The 20,225-nt window shown below is 41.6% G+C and overlaps 1 protein-coding gene across 2 annotated transcripts; it reads left to right on the plus strand.

The window, feature by feature from the left end:
• Positions 1–1,753: 1,753 nt before the first annotated feature.
• On the plus strand, positions 1,754–12,066 carry LOC310779806 (uncharacterized protein). 2 transcript variants are annotated; one of them, XM_083640310.1, is made up of 6 exons: positions 1,754–1,850; positions 3,798–4,139; positions 4,439–4,583; positions 5,615–5,669; positions 10,776–10,973; positions 11,787–12,066. In XM_083640310.1, the coding sequence occupies exons 1-6, from the start codon at positions 1,796–1,798 to the stop codon at positions 11,925–11,927; spliced, it is 936 nt and encodes a 311-aa protein (XP_083496436.1). In that variant the 5' UTR covers positions 1,754–1,795; the 3' UTR covers positions 11,928–12,066. The 2 variants fall into 2 exon arrangements, with proteins under 2 accessions (XP_083496436.1, XP_083496437.1); XM_083640311.1 differs by having other exon boundaries at positions 11,814–12,066.
• Positions 12,067–20,225: the final 8,159 nt, after the last annotated feature.

Genomic DNA, 20,225 nt, shown 5'->3' on the forward strand with positions numbered 1-20,225 from the left:
GACGTTGGCACAAAATGGTGGACGCTATGGACGTTGATGGATCGTAAATATTGACATTTTTTTGACATATTTTGACATTTTAGCTAGAGTTTTGCATCGTCATTTTATAATGTCTGAGGTCTCATCTTGTTTCCTCTGTTATTATGCCTTTGCATTAACTACATTAACACAGTTAGATGCTCACTACCTATAGCTAGACCCAGACATCCAACGGTATAAAACCTGATGAATGGACAGGGCCTCGTCCAGGATGGGGCCATAGACAGTGCAGTGTTTCCTCCCTGTCACCGCCATGGGGACGAGGATATAAAGCATCCAGGTGAATGGTCCTAGACCTCTATGAACTGTTGATGTTCTCAGGCATGTGTGAAGCTACTCAGATCCCCCACAAACCATCAAACAGATGGAGAGGACAGACAGAGCGCACAAGTCACTCACTCTCTTAGCCTCGGTCTTGATTGAGATCTGGCCCATGGGCTCTGAATGGCACCTCAACCAGGGCCTCAACACCAAAGGAGCACCTCGAGTGTGTGAGTGAATGTGTGGTTGTGTATACAGTACAGTATGTGTGAAGGGCTATCTGTGTGGTTAGTGTGGGCTCAGAATGCGTTAGAGGTGAACTAATTCTGTGTTGACAGGGTCCAGTCATAGCCTATTGTTGAGATGAAAGGTCACTGGTTCGGAAAAACAATAACACCAGGGGAGGCGAGGGGGGCGGGGAGAACTAAAAATAAAACGATCCCTGCAAGAGCATTTGAGCGAATGAAAGGGAAAATAGCAAGTGAGTCTGCAGACTAGCGTGACTTTGATTCCGGCAGTAGTCAATTTGTGGTGAGATTTGTGTGAAAATGTGGTCGTCTACAGTACACCCTCCCTGGCTGACAGGAAAGGGGGTCACACAACGTACAACGATGACGACCATGGAGCACATATGTGGGAGAAAGTATGGAAAATAATAATGATAATAATAAAGATTTAAAAAATAATAGAAATTGAGTGAGGGAAAGGAAGATAGTTAGTCAGTCACCTGAGAGAATGTAATAGAAGCTCTGTGGAAAAGCGTTCACATTATTTCTGATATGTGTTGTTTACTTCTACAAAAACAGTGACCTCTGATACAAATCTGCACAGTTCCTGCACCATCAAACAGACTGTGTTCAAGCCTCCAACCAGCTAAGCCTTCAACCAGCATTCATAGCAGTGTTTTCCCCTCAAAGGGCAAAAAAGAAAAGAAAAAGGTTTCCTCTAATTTGATGTTATCCATCTCTATGTAGCTATTGCTCTTCCATGCATAGAAATGCAGCATTGTGCATTACAAGGAATTGGGAGTGCTACTGTACTGCAGTGGCCTCTAGTGGAGCAACCTTTAAAATACGTTATCTCTCTGTCTTTCATGCTACAGTATATTTCTATGATTAATATTTCAAAGTGTGACCTGAAGTACAAGTGCCACAATTAATAAAACAAACAAACAAACAATCAAACAAACAAAAGCAAAGCCTGGTGGTTTCAATCTCCTTCCTGGTATTTATGACACAGTTTCACACAAAACCTCATGTCTGTGAAAACCATGCAGGAGACGAACCCATTTCTGATGAAAGGAAAGATGAGAGATTTTGGTGAGCTCTGCATTTCACCTTCAGCTTCCTGTTGTGGGGGAAGTGACAAGAACGAGTAAAATGTCAGTGGAAGCATGCAGGAAGCGCTGACAGCCTGATCTCAAACTATACAAAGAAAAACAGGGGTAGAAAGTAGCCAGTGCATGTTTAGGGTCAAATAGTGATCAGCAGCAGAGATGAGGCGACAGAGGATCATATATTATCTCCTGATACTCATACTACAACACACAGGTAGGTCTTCTCCTGACATCTTGTTATCATTTTGATGTGTCATATTTTCCAGACTACACATGACATGTATAAACAGCGTGGCTATATGTAACCTATACTGAAAATCTATACTCAAGTAAAAGTGTACTTTCTCCCATTAAAAAATGATTCAAGTAAAGGTGAACATTTACATTTGAGAAACATACTCAAGTCAAAGTAAAACCTTAATAAATTACTCAAAGTACAAGTTATTTTCCATTTTACTTTTTTGTTTATTTTTAGGGTGTGCGGGGCAGTGCAAAAATAATGAGAAAACAGCACTGATTTTCCCCATGAAGTAGAGCAGGTAGGCCAATCAAACAAATAAGGAGAGCCAACTGATATTATGAACAATCTTCCACTCTCTCTCCATCTCTCGCGCTCGACCCCTCTGCTTTTCCATGTCGCTAATTGTCCCAGAGTGGACACAAAGTGAACGCAAAAGTAGATAACTGGCTCAAAAAATACTTGAGTAAAGAGTATAAGTATACAATTTAATGATAGGAACATTAAAAGTACTCATTCCTAAAATAAAATAAAAATACTCCTGTGCGTTGTAATGATATACTACCCACCCCTGCATGTCTTAAATATATTAAAAAAATAACAAATCTCTAGATGTATGTTTTTATGGGTCTACACGTCTTTGTTTTATACTGCTTGAAATGTTCTTCATAGAGAGGGATAAGCATTTGCAAAAATAGTTACACTTATGTCATTGAATTGACAAGATTAATAATTTCATCAGCCAGCTACCTTTTATCTACAGAAGATAGTTTGCCATTTGTTTTTAGTCGGTCAAATATTTAGGATATGAAGTCATAGTACACATCATAGTAATAACTTTTATAATAACAACCCTCAGATTTGCATAACTGTTTCCGTCATCAACAATTTTTTATCCAGAGCTTAGCTCTTTTCATCAGACTGATGACTTGCAATGATGTTTGTATGTTTTTAGAAGCTTTGTGAATTTGTTAGTGAAGTATTTCTGTTTTGCTATTATCAGTAAAAGGGCACATTTATTTGTGTAACTCTTATTATTCAAAGAAGGATTGTTAATAAGATTTCTGCATAATTTTTGTTTTAATCGGTAGAACTCAGGGGACTAATCCATTAGTGGTTTATTCATTCATTTATTTATGTATGTATGTATGTATGTATGTATGTATGTATGTATGTATGTATGTATGTATTTATTTTTTTATTTTTTTATTTTTTTATTTATTACTACTACCGTACTACTATTACTATTTGTGGAAAATGCAATTTAGCCAGAAATGACTGGTGTGTTAATTCTCTTGTTCTTTTAGCTGCACTGTTGTTCAGAAATTAATAGTTTATTTTATAAAATCTTAAAAAGACAAAAACTCTGGGGATATCTCTGAGCCTGGGCCTTTTAACAAATGGCCTTTAAAAACAAGTTAAATTTTGAACTGCCATCTTGTTCATTTGCAAAAATAGATACAAGCCATTCTTGAAATGAATAAACAACACCTATCTGATACTCCCTGGAGTGTGCGCGCAAACACACACACACACAAGGTGAAAAAGTTTTTATTATTATTATTATCAATAATAATAATAATAATAATAATAATAATAATAATAATAATAATAATAAACATACCTGAATATATAATAGAAAGGATAAAAATGCAAATGGATATACCCCCCAAAACAAACAAAAACAATAAAATAAAATGTAAATATAATGAACTCTTCAATTTATTTGATGCTTCAATAAATCCATCAAGAGAAACTCTTTCCATATAACCAAAAAGTTGCCTTAATCAATAAAACAGCAAAAACTATCCTTGCAATGTAGCTTTTAAAATGAAAGCCGTGTAAATGAGTCACCAGAAAAACACATTTGTGAGCAGAGGATCTAGCACGACACTTAAACTTTGACCCCCTTATTGTTTACAGGCAAGGCAGACTGCAGTGAGATTTCCGTGTCTGTCCAGCAATCAGCCTACACTTTAACAGTCTCCTGTTATCTAGTGGGGGAAGACCGGGTCACCCAGGTCAACTGGGTGATGACCAGAGGCACCAGCAGCACCAAACTGGGCACCTACCATCCCCAGTTTGGAGTCCACATCGAGTCACGTTTCAATGGCAGTGTGGTAGTCGAGGGTAGTGCCACAGAGCGCAGTTCCCAGATCCAGCTGAAGGGGGTCGATGTGGGGATGTGGGGCAGCGAAGTGTGCTGCATCTTTCATGTATTTCCCTCTGGAGTGCTGGAGAAGTGCGCTGTTGCAGAAACCACAGGTACCACACACAACCCATTCATACCAATAGCTATAGATGGTCCTTATGGTCCATCCATACTATTCCTCATTTGGTCAAATAGATTCAAGATTAATTTTAATAGCCATATTGAGTATAATCATATATTACAAACAAGGAATTTGACTTCGTGGGGGGGGGGACAAAGTCCTCACAAATAATTAATAATAGTAACTGTGTGTGTGTGTGTGTGTGTGTGTGTGTGTGTGTGTGTGTGTGTGTGTGTGTGTGTGTGCGCGACTGCGCGTGTGTGCGTGCGTGCGTCCGTGTGACCTCACCAGAGGTGGAAGCCCTCCTCACTGATCCAGAGGGCAGGACAGTGGGTCAGTGGTGTTTGTTGGTGGGAGGCTACTCAGTCTGTCTCGCCTCCATCCTCATCTGTCTCTACTACTGCTGGAGGGGCTGCCGCACAGTCTGCTGCTGGAGGTAAGGCTCCATCATCTTCTTTCTCTACTGCTGGAGGTGCACAGTCTCCTGCTGGAGGTAAGGCAGTGCAATGCAGTGCTGTCACTGAGTCACACATCAAATCATCTTTCAAATGGATGTTATTATTATAGAGTACCATGGTCTACAATGATGGGCCACTTTGAATGATGCTTCTGTTGCAGCCTCTGCGTTCTTCAGTGGTTTCGTGAACAGTGTTTTCTGCCATTGCAATTGCCGCTTTCAACTCGTTACATCGTGATACAAATAGAGTTATAGGCGATACAGTTCGCTATTACGTGAGTGGGATTTAGTTTATTAATTAGAACAAAGAAAACATTTTGGATTTGTTTGGCTACTTATTGACGGCGAGCTGTTGGAAACCCCCTCAGCTAGCCAGATAACTTTGACCTTGCACTCTTGTTAGAAGATATTGGAGGCAGAATGTAATCATACATTCAAAACTGTGAATTTGCTGTGCACTTTGAATTTCCTACTTTTTGACTATTTGGAAGTAGGAAGTTTCCTGGCAATGAGAAAGTTGATAAGAAGTTCATAATCGAATTTCTTTATTATTAGTCAAAATTTAGTATCTATTTCCCTACGTTTTAGAGCTGCTACATGATCCCCTAGTCTTTTTTTTGGCATATTCTTTTTTGGCTGGGGTTCCTATCTGGAGGAAACCCCAGGGGAGCACGGAGAGAACATGCAAACTCCACACAGAAAGCCCCTTTTTGACGAGCCCATCTGGGCCGTAGGCACTGAGGACATGGGGATGGGGACACACACTCAGTGCCCACAGCGTCCCAGGCGGGAATCAAACCCAGGACCTTCTTGCTGTGAGGCAACAGTGCTAACACTGCGCGAGCGTGCCCCTCTGATCCTCTAGTCTTCCAGGAATTGAGCTAAGCTAACCATTCCCATACCTACAGTTGACAAGTTTGTCTGACCGATACGTTTGAAAAATAGACAAACTTTCCCCCAAACTGAACTACCCCTCGCTTTAACTTTAACTTCTATGTATCTGTTTCCAGGAAGCGGACGTATGAGGTTCGGTCCTCCCTGTCTGACTCTGGCACTGACTCCGAGGTAAGGTTGTCCATCAGCACAAAACCATATCCAGCTATTCCCCTCTGGCACAGCACATCTAGAAGGTGTGAAGCAGTAATTTACAGTATTGACCTTTTATAAGACTTGCTCAATTAGTATAACAACCCTCAATTAAATAAATAAATAACAACACTGCTTTTTATCACCCGAAGGATAACTGAAACTTAGCTAATGTTTGCAAAATCCACTTTTAACCCCCTCAAAAGGGCATTAATACATAACAGAGTAATTCTGCACAGTGTTAAATGTGGCAATATCAATAATAGTCTAGAAAACATGAATGTTTTTAATTTCAGAGTGAAAGTTTGCACCCATGGTTGTTAAGATGCACCAGCACAATTTCACCCCTCAACGTAACAGGCTATGATTTTGGGGTAAATGTTACCAGAGAAAAAAAGAGGGTTTCTGTATTAAATTTAAGGCACACAGTGTGAGCTGGTTTTTACTGCAGCTTGAATATGCATCAGTCTGTCAGCAGTCGTAATGCTATGCTACTGACGGACCAGACCACAAACCTGTTCCCCTTGCCCTAAAATAACCCTGCGTCTGTTTTTGCTGAGCTAATTCTTTAAGGTCTATTTCCATCCAGATGGTATAGGCACTATGCACTAGGCCTACATGATGGTATAGGCATTACGCACTAGGCCTACATGATGGTATAGGCACTACGCACTAGGCCTACAGTACATGATGGCATAGGCCAGGGGTCTCCAAATTTTTTTGAATGAGGGCCAGATTAGAATTAGATAATGTGAAAATTCCGGGGGGCCAGCTGCTTCTCGCATCATATGGTTTATAAAAAATAAAATAAAATAAATCACATACAATAGTAATCTAAGGACTTTGTTTACCATCTGAAAACATTAGTTCTGCCTGTGTTGTTCCTACTTGCTGCTTGTCTACAAACTGTATGATAGTGCCGTCACCGTTAGGTGAATGGGGGAAAAAATGCAAACTGAACTTGCTATACTGTGTAGAGGGCCACATATAGTATATTTTGAGAGACAAGCCGAGGGCCACTTAAAATCAGTCCCGGGCCGGACTTTGGACATGCCTGGTAATAGGTACTACGCACTAAGCCTATATTTCGTAATGCTGTGTCTTTACCCTCCACTTGAATCAACTTCCGTCTTACTTCATATCCTCTGTTAGGGTAAATCGAGGTAACTCACTACAAAGACATGTGAGCAGATTTTGTCATCAAGCAAACATGTTAACACATCGCCCACATCTAGGTGAATGACAACAGTGTGCACAATTGGATTGCAAGTCAGTGCTGTCGTCCAGCCTTGTGTATAGACAATGATAAAACATGTTACAGTACACAGCACAAATGTTCAAACAAGGACCCTTGTCCAAATGCATGCATCTGATTTGTCATCAATATAAAAAATAAATTTACAATGATTTTTTTTACAACAAGATAGAATAACAGCTTTTGAGCCAATGCAAAACTTGTTCTGTCCTTAAACATACACTAGTGGTAAAGCAGAAGCATTCGCCACAGCAAAATCTACTCAAGTCTACACTGTGGAGTGAATGTTACCAGTCTGTCTACACAGTGGAGTGAATGTTACCAGTCTGTCTACACAGTGGGGTGAATGTTACCAGTCTGTCTACACAGTGGAGTGAATGTTACCAGTCTGTCTACACAGTGGAGTGAATGTTACCAGTCTGTCTACACAATGGGGTGAATGTTACTTACCAGTCTTTTCAAGTTCACTTTTTTCCACTTTAAAACCATTTTCCATTGAAGTGCGTTGGCTGAATGGCCTGATCTGTCAGTCACTCTGTCAGCAGCGTGGTTTCCTGTAGCGGAGCGCTGTGGTCAGTCAGCCTCTCAGCAGAGTGGTTTCCTCTGTGGTTGACAGACTTTAGCCTGTACATTTTCTCACATTGACATGGTGGGAGAACAGTTACATGCACACACGCACAGGGTTCGACGCAATCTACGGCTTTCAGCTCTGAGAGAGAGAGAGTGCTTTTCACATAAAGGTCTACCCACAGCAGAAACCAAGACATTTACAGATTTTTATTTTTATTTTTCAGTTATTATGTAGGATGCGCTATATGATTATATTTGGGAATTAGTTGCCTCGCACATCGCTTCTGTTCTTTAGACTTTATTCTGTTATCTCAGTCAAAACATATAACTTGATATAGAAAGGGGCAATTATTATGTTAACTGCAACTGGCACAAAAATGCATTTGAATTAGAAACACTTCAAATTCAAATCTATTGCAATTCAATGACATTTGCAAAGGATGCAGAGAATGCAAAATTTGGATATATAGTATACTGTCTCTTGAGCATAATTGCCAGTGAACTATACAGGTCATTGCCTCAATATAGCCGTCCATTGAAATGGCAGATAAGGTCGACGACATTCAACCTGAGTTTCAGGTTTGACTTTTTAGTTGACCTGAAATCTTACAGAGGATTTGTTTTGTGGTTTGACATTTACTGAAAGCTATCACCACCACACTTTCTCTGACATAGACAGCCGGAGTCAGCTCTGACGACTTACATCAACCTATTCACCTTATCTTCCAACGCAGGGTCAGACAATTACTTCTACTACTTACACCTCCTGTGACAGTACAGTAGTTATATTGTGTTCATTGTGTTAACTGTGGCCAACACTGCTGAGGGGAATTCAGGTGTGTGCAGACCTTATGTAGTTCATCAGAGTCAAGACAGCTTTTCATCAATTATTCTACTGTTCCTAACTTCCTACCACACCAAATGTCATCAAAACAGGAAGGAAATGGTAAAGATCACGCCGTTTGCTTGATGTGACTAGCTGCCTGCCTGGCCCAAGTTACCCAAAAACGTAAAAATATATATATAGTAATTCGCATGCCTGAAAACCACCAGGGAAAAACAAACATACAAACAAACAAACACACACAATAAGAAAGTGCATTGTAAGAGAGGCGTGCACACATGGCGCAGAGCAAAGATAAGATGAGACATTTGACTTAAAAGAACATCTGTTGTCCTTGCACAACATACTGTACATAATAGGCAACACACACCCCATGGTCACAGACAGTAGTGTGTGTGTGTGTGTGTGTGTGTGTGTGTGTGTGTGTGTGTGTGTGTGTGTGTGTGTGTGTGTGTGTGTGTGTGTGTGTGTGTGTGTGTGTGTGTGTGTGCGTGCGTGCGTGCGTGTGTGGGTGTGTGTGTGTGTGTGTGGGTGTGTGTGTGGGTGGGTGGCTGCACACTCCATGTGGGAGTGGGTATATATACGGTCACAGACAGCGAGGTGCGGGGGTGCAAGCAACAATGGTTTTGCAGTTGGACTAAAGTTATTCTGGGAAATGTAGGAAGTCACTAACTGAATGAAAAGTAGATGAGGCAATTTGAAGAAAAGTGGGTATACCAAAAAAGTATGCTAAATTACGGCCCTACAACTGAATGGATATTTCCTTTAAAGAGGGCCTATTATGATAAATGTCCAATTATATATGTTGTAGAGCCCGACCGATATATCGGTCCACCGATATTATCGGCCGATATTGGCCGATAACAATATATCGGAATCGGCCGATATTGCTGATATTTTTTTATTTCGTATTTTTTTTAAGTTATAGACAGCACGTTGTGTATATTTGATATTTTTTCTTAACTCAAGTTATATTTTATATTTGTTCTATTTGTGTTTTTCTATTTCTAGTTATTTCTAATTATTAAATTCCCAGTGAAATTTACTGTTTCATTGCATTGATGTAATTTTGGACAATAAAGTTTCTTGATAAGCTGTAAAATATCCTGCCTACATTACATATCTCAAGTCATGTCAAGTCAGATCTTTGTCAAGTGTTTGATATTTGAGGGATCATTGCAAAATAATTGTGTAATATAATGTGTATAATATAAGATAAATATAAATATTTAATATTATATATATATATATATATATATATATATATATATATATATATATATATATATATATATATACTGTATATATATATATATATATATATATATATATATATATATATATATATATATATATATATATATTTATATACCGTATATATATAAATATATATATAAATATAAGAATATCGGCCGATAAATCAATATCAGAATTTTTTTACTCCCTAATATCGGTATCGGCATCTGCCTCAAAAATCCAGTATCGGTCGTGCTCTAATTTTGATATTATTTAATCCTGCGACTCCACTAGCATAGCTTGGCACACGATTCAGTAAAAGAAAAAAAAAAACGTACTGTCCCTTTATGCAACCCCTCACTCAGTTCAGCAGCCTCGGTCTGAAATGTTTCGTTTTAGCTCCTGTCTCTTAGCTGACAGCAGAAACATACTGTGAAATAGAGTGGAACACTACTGTCAAACAAATGTTGAAAAAGTATACATTGCATCCCTTATATTTTTGTGAGAGCAGAAGTAGCTGAAGGGTTTGATGTATTATATTATATATTGTATGTAGTGTTGAAGTTGTGTGAACTGTCACAATTACAAAATGTGTGACTTTAGTCAAAAGTGCAGCCTGGTAGAGTGAATTGTAACATCACACGCTCTTCTTCTTCTACTTCTTCTGTTGTGTTTTATGGCAGTTGGCATCCTTTATGTTGCATTACCGCCTCCTTCTGGATTTATCCATCCACTGGTTCCCTACATTCTGTCCCTCCATGCTCCAACTCTAGTAAGTTGGTCTTGTCAACCTCATCCCCTCTCAAAAGTCACATCATGCACTCAAGGCAGGCTCCATAGGATCCCATTGGTTGGGTATGGTTTGGACTGTGAACGGGGCTGGAGCAATGACCATATAATGCAATCAGGGTCTATCTGATCTCAACTAGACTTAGACGCCGCGTTCTCGTCTCTCGTAACCTCTCATTCAGAGCAGTCTAAATCCCACGGCGTTTGCTAATGGGGATAACTTTATACGTTTACCTCATTAGTTGAAACTTTGCCCATGTTTAATATGAACATCTAACACTGTAACAGTATCTGACACAAAATATGGAAAAGCATAATAGATCCCCTTTAAGGGCTGTTGTTGCACAATACTGTCTATCAACCATGGTGTCACTTCCCTCTGTCCGTTCAGGAAAGCACACACACCCCTTCTCAGAATCAACGCCCGCCTGCTGTCCATCACGCCCAGCCCCCGCCTCAGCAGAAGGGCTTTGACCCCTCCAGGCTGTATGCTAAGATCAAGCTGGACTTCCTCTATGGCAGGCTATGGAAGGCTTACCAAGGCACCGCCAGGCCTCCTGCACCAGCGCAACAGGAAATCCCACCCAAGGTACTGTTTCAATACAAAGCGTGTGTTGGTTTATATTTTTTAGAGCTCCCAGCCATCACAGCGCTCAACAGCGCCACTCTGGTCGAAAGCTCGGTAAAAAATAATATCACCAGCACAGACTTCGGATGAAAATTGGCATTTAAGAGCAGCGTCGAGCTTTCTAACCCCGCCGTCGAGAAGCAATTAACCCTTCTTCTCAAGTATGTGACTCTGAAATGTTTCTGTGACACTTGTAAATATGTGCGTATCGCTGATTTAGACAGCTTGGGAGCGAGAGTCGCAGGCAAGTCTATGTAAAGATATGGGACTCTTGTAGGGTAGACGATGACGTCATACCCGGAAGAGTGCTTGACCAGCCCGCTGACAACCGTCCTGGGAGAAGCTTCTCCCATGTCAACCTGCTCCACATACAGCGAGTCTGCACCTGGGTGCTTCTCGGCTGTGACTATGCATCAACATGCATGTCTAGAGAAGACACATCCACCATGGCCTCCTCCTGGCTGGGAGCTGCCTGGCCTGCTTCTTCACTGACATCATCGGATACTTGCTCAGGGTTGTGAGTCAGTCAGTCAGCTTCAGACAGAGCGAGATTTAGGCTGGCAAGACAGCTGCATGGCAAAATGTGTGATGTATGGAGTGTGTAAATGCTACCCAACACATTAGCAAAAAGAAAAAGTGAAAACGAAGGCCAGAGAGGTTGAGTGAAGCATCTTTAAATTAACATACTTGTAATCTTTGATGATTTTTACAGGAATACCTAAACAGAAAATGTTTTTCTCTGATGAATTTCATTATGCTTGTCATCCTGACCAGGTGTATTCTCTCCTTGGTCCTGTCCAGGTGATGGAGGTACCTGCACAGTCCGGCCCAGAATCAGTCCAGCCCTCCATTCCTCCCATAACCCTGAGCCCACCTCCCACAACACATCTCCAACCACCTCCAGTCGTCCCCTAACCCTGACCTACTTTTGGCCTCTATTGAGTGCCCCAAAAGCACAAGAAAATGAAAAAAGAAAATAACATGGTTTTTTTGTTTTCTTTTTGCTGTACCTGTAAATAATGCAAAATATATATTTTGTTGTACATTATTATAACCTAGCATCATTTAGACATTGAATAGAGGTTATGACACCAACACCCATGAGGTGTTGATATATATATATATATATATATATATATATATATATATATATATATATATATATATATATATATATATATATATATATATATATATATATATATATATATATATATATATATATACATTTCTCTCTTTCTTTTATAATAAAGTGCATTATGAAATGTTGATGTTTTTTTATATTTGAAGGACCCCAGGGGAAATAAGTGGGCTTTTAGTTTTCAACTTTTAGCTACTTCTTTACTGGGCTACTACTTGGATCATTTTGCGTCAATTTATATAAGGTGTGCAATTTTAAAATGTTACTATTTTAGTGTAATCTGTAATGTATTTGTAGTTCTGATCTGAAATAAACGAACTAAATAAATAAATAAATCTGTGTAAATATAGCAACAAAATGAATGCTGAGACAACATCCATAGCTTTTGTGATGGCATGCAGGATCAGGACGTTATAGCATTTATTTTGTTTCTTTATTTAAACGGATCCCCATTAGCTGACGCCTGAGCGGCAGCTAGTCTTCCTGTAGTCCAACAGGACACAACAGGCATACAGTAAAAAGGTAGTACACAAAATAAAATACACAGATAGAACATAATAAAAGCATGTATCACAAAGACAATTTTTTTATCATAGAATAAAAAGAGAAAAAACATGAATCATAAAATAAAAGATGAAAAAACAAGTATCAAATCAAACAAATCCAGTTAGAACAAAATAAAACAATTTATCGGGGTGTGCATATACAAGCTGTGCTGAAGACTAAAATTGTATTGTGTGTGAGTTTAAATAGGATTTAAGATTTATTTTAAAACAAGCCTTTCCTTTGATGTTCCAAACATCGCTCGGAAGACTGTTCCAGGATCACCCTATAAAATACCGCCCTATTCAAATAATTGGACTTAGGTAGAGGTAAAGTAATCAATCCACCTTTTGCCCCTCTGGTGGAATGTGTGTGAGTACTTGACCTGTAAACAATGTAATTATAAAGGAACTTAGGAGTTTGAGTATGATGCAGATGACCATAGACCAGAGCAGTAGTCTAAATTACATAAAACCATAGAGCAACCAACTTGACGAAACAGCAATGCTGTGACATAAGGTGAGCACTTCCGTGTGTCAGTTTTTCCTTCGCCCCAAAATTTTGCCTAACTTTGGAGCGTTATTTAACCGCCTTCCCGACATGAGTGACATGATGGTTTTGCGTCAAAAGTCAAAACCGTGGCAACTGAGCATGCTCAGAACTGGGGTTTGCGCCAAAAGTAAAAGACCACAGCCACTGAGCATGCTCGGGAGGACAAGGGGCAGAAGTGATAAACTGGTGCAACAGCATGCTCAGGACATTCTGGGACTTCTGTCATAGACATTGTGACATCAACAGTGATGTCATAAATCCTTCCCTGCAAAGGTTATTTGACCAGTAGAGTTTGTGTAAGCGAACTCAGTAAGTGAAAGTCTAAGACTGCCCCACTGCAACCACTCACTCACTCATCGCTGATGGTATCCCTGATAACACTCACTGATGGCATCACAATCACTCCAGTGGCATCACTGATGCCATAATCATTGACTGCTCGAGTGACATCACAGATGACATCACCAATTCTATATGCATAAGTGATATCAGTGATAGTGATTTATGACACACACTGAAGATGTCATAGACATTGTGACATCATAAATCCTTCCCTGCAGATGCTATAAGTATGAACAGATTGAAAGTATGAAAAGATGAAAAATAAGCTTTGTATATGTGAGATTTGTTGTTGTGGTGTGCATCGCTGCTACCACACGCCCAAAAACGCCTACCACCCTCCCTCGTCCAAGTTTGCCGGCTCCACCACCTTCAAGGATGACTACGTGCCTCGAGATGCCGAGACCCGGCACTGCCTCAAACCCCTGCATTCTCTGGCTGTGTCTAACTTGCCTTTCCGGGGCACCACAGAGAATAAGGACCAATTTAAAGAGTGGCTGGTCTCCCTGCCAAAGCTCCATAAGCGAGAGGACTATACAATTCCTACTGGCAAGATGGACCTGAGCACCACCACTGGTACACACTACATCCGACACCAGGTCCATCCCTTCAAACCCGCCAAGGCCCAGAAAGCCCCCATGCGGTCCACCGCTCCTTTCCAGAAGTTCACCACCATGCAGGAGCACTACAAGCCCTGGGAAGCTCAGGCCAAGCAGCCGATCATCAAGCACCCCGAAGGAATCCCAAGAGGAAGCGGGAAGATAGAAGATATCACCACCTTCAGGGCTCACTTTAAAGCCCATGAGATGACTCCTACTGTCAGCTTCAAGCCATCCAACCAACCAATGAAGAGCAGCATTCCAATGGAGGGCTCCACCACATACTACTCAGAGTTCACGCCAAAGAGATGCCCAGCAAGTTATGAAGTGCCTCCGGGCTACGTGTTCCAGGAGATCGATGACAGAGGACACAGGTTCTTCAGACTTACGGAGAATGACTTGGGGGAAATGCTTGTATACTAAACTTAATCAAGAGAGAGACTAGACTCAGTCTTTAGTTAATAATTATTTATATTTATATACATGCAAAAGAACAAGTATTTTGGAAAAGAATTAGGGCCCTATCTTCCCAATGGCGGTAATTTTCGCTTTATAGCGCCACGCAAAGCCCTAATTGTGGGTGTGTTGGGGCGCTGCGCTTCACGTCATCTCAGCGCACACCCCGATAGGCGTGTTTATGCTCATATTAACAGGATTCACCACAAGTTGAGATCACTCCCCTTAAAAGCCACAGCGTCACCGCCTGCACGTCTGTGACAGGCAGCAGCTTCTTTCTTGCTCAGTGCAAGCAGAGTGACAGAGTGAGAGAGAGAAAGGAGAGAGTCAGAGAGAGAGAGGGGGAGAGAACTAGAGAGGGAAGAGAGAATTGGAGGATGAACCAGTTCGGATTCGTAACGAACATTTATGCTTTTGTAATTAGTAGCCTTTTAATTAGTCGTTTCGCTCATATAGGCTATAACATACACATTTAAAAATATTAGTTTCTTTAATAGGGTAGGGATGTGTGAGATTTTAATTCTAGCCTATTTCAATACTCTATACCAGAATTGTCCACTCGGGTTTAGCTATTGTTGCATGGTGCAATGGTGCAGGGACAGAGGTTACTGTATACTATCAATGGTTACTGTATAGCCTACTGGCTGGTGTTGTGTCAGAAAGTGATTTCGATCCGCGGGACCAGGCAGATCGCTGCCTCGGTGCCTTGGCAGTGCCTCTACCCAAGTTGGCCAAGTCACCACTATAGTGATGTCATACTGTGTATATCCCTGATAATGTCATAAATCACTGATGATGTCACAGACAGTGATGATGTCATAAATAACCAATGATGTGATACATTTCCAGACGGCTCCCCATGGTGGCCATCACCATTATAATGATGTCATACTGTCTATCACCAATGATGTCTTAAATCACTGATGATGTCACAGACAGTGATGAGTTCCTGGGATGAGTAGGTGAGAATCTAACATGGATTTCCTTCAGCAACCAAACAATGCGTATTTTCATCACTGTACCATGGAAAAGTGTGACTTGTGTGACAGCCTAGCCACTAGGCTGCCACACAATGGCGGCTGCCATCTGCCGGCTGTGTACAATGACTATACATGTATCTCAATTACTATTCAAACATCTTAGAATGACCCCTTTCTGGAAGTTAGATTTTCCTAGATTTTTAGTATGTTATTTAACATGCAGCACAATAGTACCAGAATACAATGAAAAACCTTTTGTATCGATTTGTTCAGGCTTACTGTAGGTAGTCTTTTCCCCCCATATATTGACTGGACTAATGGGTTCGTTTTCTGTATATTTGTGTATTTAAACAACATTTCAGAAAACTTGTAATACAAAAAATATTGTCTTCATTTAATAATCAGCTGGGAGTGTTTCATGATGATATCTATTAGTTATACACTTTACCCTGTTCACCGGAATTTAGGCCCCCCCTCTTGGATTTATTTGTCAATAATGAACTGATGATAATTTCACTGATTCAGTTGTATTCCCTGAGCCTCAAAACCCAAAAACACCTTTCTAGGTTGAATAGTAATTGACACAAACCTTTTTTTGTGCAGCGGCCATATTAGATTTGGCGCCATGGCGATCCCGGGGGTCACCAGCTCAGGCGCTCTGGCTAAATCAATAAGACCATCCCCCCTGAGCTACATTTGAGCCAAATTTTTGCACGAATTTGCGTGAAATGACCCTAATTATATCTCCCTAAGGGCCTGGACTATCAGGAGATAATACATGCAAAATACATAATACATAAACAGAAAGTAAATTGGCTGCCATGAGGCGTTTTTGCAATGCCTCCCTAGCTGAAAATTATCAGAGCCCCAAACTGTACAAGCATACAAAGTTTCATGACACACTGTAAAAGCATGAAAAATTGTACAAGCATGCTGCATACAAAGTCCCAAACTGTATAAGCATACAAAGTTTCATGAAAAAGTAAACATATTTTTCACATCACCTGATGGCTGTCATAAATCCTTCCAGTATAACTTAGCCTGGTAAACCAGCCGGTCACGTGAACTCACATTTCATTTCATTCTACAGACCGTCTGTCCTCAAGCCCTGGGAGGGTATTTGCAGAAACTGCAAAGCGTTCTAGCCAATGAGCGACCCACCTCGTAGTTGACATCGGAATCGGCCAATCAGGAACCCAGCTGACAAAACACTAATGGCTGCCTCCGTGCCTGTCCGCCTCAAGGAGTGACGTCAACAACGTTCGTCGAGTTTAAACAGCCATAAAGTGCAGTTATTGCAGAAATAGACTCAATAACAACAATTAAGCAAGTACAGGAGTATGCTAACCTGACACTGCCAGATGGGTGCGGTATTGTTTTCACAAACAGCTTGCTTGCAAGGTTAGGAGTATGCAACAGCAGAGTTTCTCACCGGAAAAGATGTTTTCGCCGTTCTCCCGAGTGGATTTGGATTTGACTGGATCCAACGCTGGTTGGCTGAAGGAGTTGTCTGTCAAGGCAAGTACACCCGCCCAACTTCCACCCACTGCAAACACTGGGTGAAAGCTTACGGCCATCGGTCTGGTAGAATGAAAGGAAATGTGTGTGAAAGTCACTTCAAACTTGTCTCCCCTGCAACTACACTCACTCATCACTATAATGACATCACTGATGACATGACCGATGACATCACTCACTGATGACATCATCACCAATGCGCTTGTTGTTAATTCCGGCTTTAGTTTCCGCTACTGACCTTGGCGGCTCTGTGGGCTCCCAGTAGCAACAGAACAGGTGCAGTGCGTCGGCGTTGACGATGTGCTGCAGGTCGGTGTAGGGGCTTCTCTGCGCGGTCCGCTGCGGGGCTCCCGGCTCGTGCATGCCGGCAGGGTCTGCAGAGAGAGAGAGCCAGAGATTGAGCAGCACTTACAACACGTCGCAATTACTCTAGTGACATCACTGATTATAATCATCGACTGCACAAATGACATCAGAGGAGGAGAGCGAGTGACACGGGACAGAATGTGGAGAAACAGTGGATGGATAAATCCAGAAGGAGGCATTAATGCAACATAAAGGCATAAAGAATTACATCATAGGTCACATCGCCAATTCTATGCAAAAGTGATATCAGTGATTTATGGCACATACTGAAGATGTCATAGACATCAGTGATGTCATAAATCCTTCCCTGCAGAGTCTATAAGTATGAAACAGATTGAAATTATGAAAAGATGAAAAATAAGCTTTGTATATGTGAGATTTGTTGCTGTGGTGTGCATCGCTGCTACCACACGCCCAGAAACGCCTACCACCCTCCCTCGTCCAAGTTTGCCGGCTCCACCACCTTCAAGGATGACTACGTGCCTCGAGATGCCGAGACCCGGCACTGCCTCAAACCCCTGCATTCTCTGGCTGTGTCTAACTTGCCTTTCCGGGGCAGCACAGAGAATAAGGACCAATTTAAAGAGTGGCTGGTCTCCCTGCCAAAGCTCCATAAGCGAGAGGACTATACAATTCCTACTGGGAAGATGGACTTGAGCACCACCACTGGTACACACTACATCAGACACCAGGTGCATCCCTTCAAACCCGCCAAGGCCCAGGAGGCCCCCATGCGGTCCACCGCTCCTTTCCAGAAGTTCACCACCATGCAGGAGCACTACAAGCCCTGGGAAGCTCAGGCCAAGCAGGCGCTCATCAAGCACCCCGAAGGAATCCCAAGAGGAAGCGGGAAGATAGAAGATATCACCACCTTCAGGGCTCACTTTAAAGCCCATGAGATGACTCCTACTGTCAGCTTCAAGCCATCCAACCAACCAATGAAGAGCAGCATTCCGATGGAGGGCTGCACCACGTACTACTCAGAGTTCACGCCAAAGAGATGCCCAGCAAGTTATGAAGTGCCTCCAGGCTACGTGTTCCAGGAGGTCGATGACAGGGGACACAGGTTCTTCAGAATTCCGGAGAATGACAGGGGGGAAATGCTCATACAGTAAACTTAATTAATCAGAGAGAGACTCATTCTTTAGTTAACAATTATATATTTATATGTGCTAAAGATTTTTTTTTTTTTTACATGTGCACAATGATTATAGAAATATGAAAAGTCTTTTGGCAATTAGATGACACAATATGAAGGAGGCAGTGAAGCCGATAGAAGAATAGGATATCCCCAAAAAGGAAGAGAAGAAAGAGAAACATCAAAACCTCAAATCTCAATCCTTACCGAACCCGACAGCAGAGAAAGTCTAGCAAAATATTAACAGAGAAAATGTGGCAGCAACGATAATGTGATGAATTACTACAGTACATTTAAAATATGCACTAAGTAGGGTCACGATAGCGTGAGCTGTGCATGAGGTCAACACGGACCGTTAACTGGGAGATGCAAAGACTAAATTAATACAATTATAATAATTAATACAAATGGCTTAACAGGATGAAATATGAAACATTTGCTAAAGAAAATACAGTTACAAATGTGCAGTAACTGTTATAGAAGGTGTGAGATCACGAATGACCATGTACTGATGATGCGTGAGCTCATGCTGGGGTCACGATAGACTATGTGCTGAAGCAAGTGCTGATACATGGGGTCATAAGCCCATGCGCTTGGTACATTGGACCGGCTGTGTAGGGTGGCGGCAGGCGCGGACTGCATAATTGGGCACGTCGGGCAAATGCCCAGTGGCCTGGCCTGGCCTGGCCTGCAAAAAAAAAAAAAAAACGTGCCCGCAGTCAGGCCACTCACTGAACAGCAGGCCAGGCGCCGCCTACTGGTTTACTAGTGGTTTTATTACTTTATTCAGGGTTAAAGTGGGTGCATCTCATTGTAAAATTGGACTCGGCCCAAATTGGGCTTCAAGCGGCCCAAATTGGGCTTCAAACGACCCAAATCTGGCTTCAAACGGCCCAAATTGGGCTTCAAACGGCCCAAATCTGGCTTCAAATGACCCAAATTGGGCTTCAAACAGACCAAATCTGGCTTCAAACGGCCCAAATTGGGCTTCAAACGGCCCAAATTGGGCTTCAAACGGCCCAAATTTTTCGGCGTCGCCCTTCGGACGCCGGCACGCGCGTCGGCCCATATCGGCCTAATGCCCGGCCTGAATTATGATCCCAGTCCGCACCTGGGTGGCGGACTCTGCTTAAAGGCCCGCTCCAGTCAGTTTTCCTACCTGTATAACCGTTGGTGTGCTATGAAAACATTCTAATACAGTAATTGTATAGTCGCACGCCATCTGATTTGCGCCAAAGAACTTACCTTGATAAGAACCGAAAGCTAATCGTTTGTTCCGTACTGCAACACCCCATGGCTGCAGCGCTGTTGTCAAAAAAAGGAGACGAGCTTCGTTTCTCGCCTTCTGTAATGTTCTCGTGCAGAGTGTCGAAACTCTGACTAAACACTCAACCAGAGTCAATAAAGATAGAGCCGTAAGTAAGTTTGGCCGTTTACTTGTCACTCTTCTTGATTAACACATTGAATGCCAGCCATGTTTTCATTCCTGTAGGTAAGTTGTGCCAGGGGTGTTTTTGACGATTCTGGCTCATTTTAGAACAGCCGAGGATTCTTTTCTGTTAAGAATTCATGAACACCAAT

This window comes from Poromitra crassiceps (assembly GCF_964638095.1).
Source record: "Poromitra crassiceps genome assembly, chromosome: 7".
Taxonomy (NCBI): domain Eukaryota; kingdom Metazoa; phylum Chordata; class Actinopteri; order Beryciformes; family Melamphaidae; genus Poromitra; species Poromitra crassiceps.

Excerpts from the sequence above, each read along its gene's own strand:
- LOC310779806 (XM_083640310.1), top strand. The coding sequence starts at position 1,796 with ATGAGGCGACAGAGGATCATATATTATCTCCTGATACTCATACTACAA. Across the intron at positions 1,851-3,797 it reads ACTCATACTACAACACACAG|GCAAGGCAGACTGCAGTGAG; the intron begins GTAGGTCTTCTC and ends TATTGTTTACAG. Across the intron at positions 5,670-10,775 it reads ACTCTGGCACTGACTCCGAG|GAAAGCACACACACCCCTTC; the intron begins GTAAGGTTGTCC and ends CTGTCCGTTCAG.